The 7,249-nt window shown below is 45.7% G+C and overlaps 1 protein-coding gene across 1 annotated transcript in view; it reads left to right on the forward strand.

Annotated features, from left to right (window-relative positions):
- LOC112069929 (ubiquitin carboxyl-terminal hydrolase 43-like) overlaps positions 1-6,969 on the forward strand; it is a 15,568-nt gene extending 8,599 nt beyond the window's left edge. Inside the window, exons 4-8 of the mRNA XM_070438771.1 lie at positions 140-259; positions 415-673; positions 952-1,110; positions 1,507-1,713; positions 4,549-6,969. Coding sequence (XP_070294872.1) covers positions 140-259; positions 415-673; positions 952-1,110; positions 1,507-1,713; positions 4,549-5,771 — 1,968 coding nt within the window. The 3' untranslated portion in view covers positions 5,772-6,969. The remainder of the gene's footprint in view (positions 1-139; positions 260-414; positions 674-951; positions 1,111-1,506; positions 1,714-4,548) is intronic.
- The last annotated feature ends 280 nt before the right edge of the window (positions 6,970-7,249 follow it).

Below are 7,249 nucleotides of genomic sequence, written 5' to 3' on the forward strand. Positions count from 1 at the left end.
TTTTCTCTCTCTCTCTCCTTTTCTCTCTCTCTCTCCTTTTCTCTCTCTCTCTCTCATATTTCCACTCCCTGTGTATATTTATATGGCTTTGGACAAACGGAATGTTTGTCCCAACTGACCGTGCATTTTATCTCTCCAGCTGGCCCCAGACGACGCATGGAAGTGTCCCCACTGTAAGCAGCTCCAGCAGGGCATGGTGAAGATGTCCCTGTGGACCCTCCCCGACATCCTCATCCTCCACCTCAAACGCTTCCGACAGGTAACTGGAGCCAATCACATGTAGCGGATTGCCATTCTTCCCTTGCCTGTCTATTCTTCCTTAAAGGACCACAATGGAACACACCATTTATTGTGTTAACCTTTGATAGTTTATTAAACGGCATTACTGGTCTTTTGAAAAATTCAATGAATCAGGTGGGCGAGCGGCGCAACAAGCTGTCCACCCAGGTGCGCTTCCCCCTGGCCGGGTTGGACATGGCCCCCCACGTGGTGAAGAGGTCCCAGAGCATGAGGAACCTGGGGGACCTGGGACCCTGGCCCCCCACATGGAAACAGCCTGAAGACAGCAGTCATCATATTAGTCACCCAGACATGGCCCTGCCTCCTGACTTCCTCTATGACCTCTATGCAGTGTGTAACCACCATGGTGGGATGCACGGCGGACATTACACAGGTACTGGTTGGCCATTGATATACCGTTGATGTAGGAGACGTGATGTTGATGAGAGAGGCATACTGACGGGCGTTGTATGTATGGGGCTGTTGATCGAGAAGTGAGGAGAGAATATTGTTAGTGAGAGAGATGCCTACTGCCAAATAATGATGATACATAGGACATGCATAACAGTACAGTGCCCTCCTCTATAGTGGTCACATCAACTTACATGACTATACCCAGGACATAAGGATTGTGGTGCAGCCTGTCTCTACAGTTCTGTGTGCGTTTTGCAGCGTACTGCAGGAACTCAGTGGACGGTCAGTGGTACAGCTATGACGACAGCAGTGTGGACCTGGTGCCTGAGGAGGAGGTGTGTACCAGGGGGGCCTACATACTGTTCTACCAGAGACGTAACGTCATTCCCCCCTGGTCCGCCAGCAGCTCAATCAGAGGTGGGTAGTGTACCACACACACACACACACACACACAGGCATGGACACACACACACATCACAGGAGAGAGTTCACTCAGGGTTCAATTCCATTACAGCTGTACTCCGTACAGAGATAGTCTTAGATACAAGATCATTCAGCCTTTATCCACTAAAGGTTAACTCATAACTGCAGGGTTCACTCACGTCTGCAATATATGGTGTTCCAAGCACCATGCTCAACTACCTGAACCAGCAAAACCTGATATTTCTATTGCTAAATGCTGTATAGTATATAGGAATTATCTGTGTAGTTTTTCTGTGTGTTTTCTGTATTGACTGGAATGGAACTGACATGTGTAGGTGTCTTTCTGGTCCAGTGCCCATAGTCACAGAAACGTCTCTCTCCCCTTTGTAGGCTCCACCAGTTCCTCCATGTCGGACCACTGGCTGGTCCGTCTGAATGGGGACAGTAAGAGGGGTAGTTTGGTGTCCCGCTCCTCCACCACCTGCCCCTCCTCTGTCCCCGACTCCCCAGAATCCCCGGTCTTCCTTGATGACCCGCCCAGAGAGGAGGAAGGTGAGGGGCCTGGGAAACATGAGATGCATGGTAAACCAAAGAAAGGTAAAAAGAAAACCGTAGGTCTTCATTCCATTGGTGGTGGAAGGGTGATGGGTGGTGGTGGTGAGTTTCCCCGTTACTACAGTAGGGGAGAGTGGGGTAAGTTGAGTGTTTACATTCAACATCACTCCGTCAAGGGAAATATACTATTCTTTCTAACAAAGATATTTACATACACTGAGTATACAAAACATTAGGAACACCTTCCTAATATTGAGTTCCCCCCTTTTGCCCTCAATTCGTCATGGCATGGACCCTACAAGGTGTCGAAAGCGTTCCACAGGAACACTGGCCCATGTTGACTCCAATGCTTCCCACAGTTGTGTCAAGTTGGCTGGATGTACTTTGGGTGGTGGACCATTCTTGACACACACGGGAAACTGTTGAGGCCCTGTTATCCCAGCAATAATGCCTTGCATTACACCTGTGAAGAAAACACATACATTTGCTCAACTTACCCCATGGCAAACATTTTGACTATATTAGCCCACACAGCTACAAGGATACACTTTAGTGCTAGGTTTAGGACCTCATATTGAAGCTTATAGAGACCCCGACTGATATATAGAACAATCTTAAAATGATCTACTTTGGTTTAGACATCATCATAAAAATCATAAAAATACACAATACATTAATTTGACTTTGTGAAGAAAAGAAAAAATTGGACCTAACTTGCTTACCACTTTTTCCATGTGGTTTCTTCCTTCACAGACTCCAGAAAAGGATGACCTTTTCCTAAATATTTGGTCAAATGATTATTGTGTATGGTTTCCTAGAAACAAGGGTGGCTCAACTTACCCCTTTGGCTCAACTTACCCCACTCTCCCCTATTAAAAGCACGTTCAGCATCTGGAAAAGCTAAATCTAATCAGTGGTTATTATTATTCCATGTTGTTGCTAATACACCACACGTGAGCATAGAGTGCATCACCTCTTTAATGTTTAGCTAAACACATTCTACTCTAACTGTGGATGTGCATTTACGTAATCTCTTCCTATACATGCACAGTCCATGCCTACATACAGTTGAAGTCAGAAGTTTACATATACTTAGGTTGGAGTCATTAAAACTTGTTTTTCAACCACTCCACAAATGTCTTGTGAACAATCTATAGTTTTGGCAAGTCGGTTTGGACATCTACTTTGGAATGACACGTCATTTTTCCAACAATTGTTTACAGACAGATTATTTCACTTATAATTCACTGTATCACAATTCCAGTGGGTCAGAAGTTTACATACACTAAGTTGACTGTGCCTGCTTGTAAAAGCTTGTGAAATTCCAGGAAAATGATGTCATGGGCTTTAGAAGCTTCTGATAGGCTAATTGACATTCATTTAGTTCAATTGAGGTGTACAATGTGGATGTATTTCAAGGACCTATACCTTCAAACTCAGTGCCTCTTTGCTGACATCAATGGGGAAAATCAAAAGAATTCAGCCAAAGACCTCAGAAAAAAAAACTCTGTAGACCTCCAACAAAGTCTGGTTCATCCTTGGGAGCAATTTCCATCATGCCTGAGGTATCTACAAGTTCATCTGTACAAACAATCGTACGCAAGTTTATAAACACCATGGGACCACGCAGCGTTCATACCGCTCAGGAAGGAGACGCGTTCTGTCTCCTTAGAGAATTAACGTACTCTTGGTGTGAAAAGTGCAAATCAATCACAGAACAACAGCAAAGGACCTTGTGAAGATGCTGGAGGAAACAGGCACAAAAGTATCTATATCCACAGTAAAACGAGTCCTATATCGACATAACCTGAAAGGCTGCTCAGCAAGGAAGAGGCCACTGCTCCAAAACCGCCATAAAAAAGCCAGACTACAGTTTGCAACTGCACATGGGGACAAAGATTGTACTTTTTGGAGAAATGTCCTCTGGTCTGATGAAACAGAAATAGAACTGTTTGGCCATAATGACCATCGTTATGTTTGGAGGAAAAGGGGGAAGCTTGCAAGCCGAAGAACACCATCCCAACCGTGAAGCACGGGGGGTGGCAGCATCATGTTGTGGGGGTGCTTTGCTGCAGGAGGGACTGGTGCCCTTCACAAAATAGATGGCTTCATGAGGAAGGAAAATTATGTGGATATATTGAAGCAACATCTCAAGATATCAGTCAGGAAGTTAAAGCTTGGTCGCAAATGGGTCTTCCAAATGGACAATGATTGGGGTCAAGCATACTTTGACCCCAAGCATACTTCCAAAGTTGTGGCAAAATGGCTTAAGGACAAGTCAAGGTATTAGAGTGGCCGTCACAAAGCCCTGACCTCAATCCTATAGAAAATTTGTGGGCAGAACTGAAAAAGCGTGTGTGAACAAGGAGTCCTACAAACCTGCCTCAGTTACACCAGCTCTGTCAGGCGAAATGGGGCAAAATTCACCCAACTTATTGTGGGAAGCTTGTGGAAGGCAACCCAAAACGTTTGACCCAAGTTAAATAATTTAAAGGCAATGCTACCAAGTACTAATTGAGTATGTAAACTTCTGACCCACTGGGAATGTGATGACAGAAATAAAAGCTGAAGTAAATCATTCTCTCTTCTATTATTCTGACATTTCACATTCTTAAAATAAAGTGGTGATCCTAACTGACCTAAAACAGGGACTTTTTACTAGGATTAAATGTCAGGAATTGTGAAAAACTGAGATTAAATGTATTTGGCTGAGGTGTATGTAAACTTCCAACTTCAACTGTTTAATGTTGCCGGGAAAAAAGCTAATATTCATCACTGTGCTTGTTATTTGCAATTTAATAAAAATGGGTTTGAAAATGAAAGTTGGTCTAGCTTTAAATGTCAGAGACACTATGGTAAAGTCTCTTTCACCCCCAGGTGGTTTTGAGACCAGGCCGTTTGTACGGGGAATCCAGGGTCGTAGCGTCAGCATGAGGACCCCCACTAAGAACAAAGAGACACTGAACAAGGTCCTCCCGCTACGCTGGTCGTTCGGCTCCAAGGACCGCCAAAAAACTGCAGCCGAGGCCGCCCCTGCTCCCATCCCCACCCCTGCCCCTGTGGAACTGGTGGAGTACCTAGAGTCTGGAAGAAGACCTCGCTGCACCAAGGACTCTATAGTCAATTTAATGACGGGCTCTGAGAGGCAGAAGGGTCCTGCCATCAGCTCCCCCAGTGTGGGAAGCAGCCTGAACTGCATGGGACAACCAGAGTCTCTGCAGATGCCAGAGGGCCAGAGAAGACCAGTCACAGACAAGACAGGGAGTCTGAGACGAAGTAGCAAAGGGTCCCAGCAGCAGCAGAGAGACCAGGGGGATCAGAGAGACCAGAGGGACGAGGGTAGGATGGGCAGTAGTAGTAGTACTAACACTCTGACCAGGAGGAGTACCAAGAAGAGTAAGGAGAAGGACCAGGGAAAGCCCCAAGAGGCCCCGTCTAGGAGGGGGTCTAGTGCAGGCGTCCAGTCCAGCTCCAGCACCCACAGCCTCAGGGACAGAGACTGGGAAGGCACCCTGAGGAGAGGGGCCAAGGGCCWCCAGGRCCCACCACCARGGGACYRTCTGGYACCACCCGAGGGAGAAAAGASMAGGAARGGTGAGAAGGTAGAGGAGGCCTCCAAGAGCCACGAGGGGCTKCTGTCTTTCTTCAAGAGCAACTTCAAGAAGAAGGACAAGGAGTYGTCATCTTCTCGCAAGTSCGACTCTGGAAAAGTTGGCGACGTCRGCGGGTCCAGCACCTCYCGGCTGTCCCTGTCCAGTGGAGCCCCAGGMGGGGCCACGAAGACGGGRGAGGSGAAATCCAAYGGAGCCCCCCGCAACGGGGGWGCCAATCGTCTCGGAGACGAGCTACCCAACGGTAAAGCCAGACGCGCCGCTGCTGCCGATATCAAACGCTCTCAGAGCTCATCCAACATCCCCAGCAAGGAGGAATCTAGCATGCGAAGGACCGCCTCTTTACACCGTAAAGGGCTGTCCCATGGCGTGGCTCCGCCCCCTCGCAGCCTCACAGCCGAGAAGCCCTCCTACGGTACCCTGCAGAAGACTCGCTATAGTACCAACTCACTGGGACGCAAGAGGGCGGTCCCCGAGTCCAGCTTTTAGCTGACACACACTCCCTGGAACACACACACCAGGGTTGTTTTCACTAGGTACCAAACAGAAGAAAATGGACTGAAACAGGGAGGGACTAGCTTCATTTGTCCAGTAAGAAATGTTTGTTTTTGTTTTCCATTGCAAAACATTTACTACATTTTGCTACGGTGACTTTGTGCACTAATCAATCTGACCCTGATCAAAGCAATGGAGCTCAGCTGGAAGGATACTCCTGTAGGTACACACAGAGCACAAGCATGTGTATACAATACAAGGTGGCTCCCTCCGGTGTTGTGGAGGGGTATAGCGTCAGTGAAAGAGCCAGTCACAGGGCCAATGAGAACATTTAGGAAAGGTGACACATGAAGTACGCCTGCTAACATAAACAAAATATCATATCAGAATGAATATTTTCTTATTCCAGTTTTGTTTTTATTTATTTTTTATTTGTAAAAAAAGATTGTGACTTAACAAGTGCCTCAGTAACTGATATGCAGATTTAAACCAATGTGTTTGTGGACACCTGGTCATCACCGGAAGCACATTTGTTGTATTCACACTCACATACATGCACACACACACACAGGCATGCACACGCACACATGATCTACACTCGTGTCTTAAAATCATAGTAAATGAATGGCATTCATCACTTTATCTTCCTCGATCGGTTTGTCCAATGGTGGCACCTAAAGGAATGTTATGACAGTGTCCTGACAATACGTTTTGTTATTATGTCTACACGCTCTAGATGATTTGGACAAGAACATTGAACATTGGAAGTATACATCAGAGCTTTAATAGGTGATTTCCTCCTAGATTGAAGTATGAATGATTTAACTGGTTGTACGTGCTGCTTGCACTGCAAACTRGCTGCTATATAGATTCACACATTGCAAATGAAGGTTATGATATTGCACTTTCTACAWTGCCAATGGTACCGAACTCTCCCTTTCATGCAGTAAGAAAGATTCCCTCCTGACAATATAACTTGGCCTACGCAACACGTCCCCCTTTATTCTTCAGCTCATAAAAATATGCAGTTTGACCACACGATCGATTATTATAAATTCAAGTACATTTAAATGGAAATTTGACATTTTTAGTACTAAAGTCTGGTTTTATGATTCTAATGCAATTACTGTGTTTTAAATGAATAAAAAATGACCTCAGATTGATCTATTCTTGCTACCGGTAGGTAATTTAATTGACTTACTGATGCTGATACTTGACAGTCTGGTATGTAGGTCTATGTGGTACTGTATTAGAGAGGCAAGCGGTGTCGATTGATTGCATTACTATGCAGTTTCTATGAAGGATCATGCACTAAGGTAAGGGACTGTAACAGTAAGGTCACTGTAACAGTAAGGTCATTTATTTGAATATCAGACTGTCCACTACAGTAGACAGTAGAAGCACTGGTCAGAACCCCTGAATGTACAAACATGTTATTTATCAACCGTGATGAGCTCTTTGCCCCCCCGGCC

This window comes from Salvelinus sp. IW2-2015, unplaced genomic scaffold (assembly GCF_002910315.2).
Source record: "Salvelinus sp. IW2-2015 unplaced genomic scaffold, ASM291031v2 Un_scaffold1159, whole genome shotgun sequence".
Classification (NCBI taxonomy): Eukaryota; Metazoa; Chordata; class Actinopteri; order Salmoniformes; family Salmonidae; genus Salvelinus; species Salvelinus sp. IW2-2015.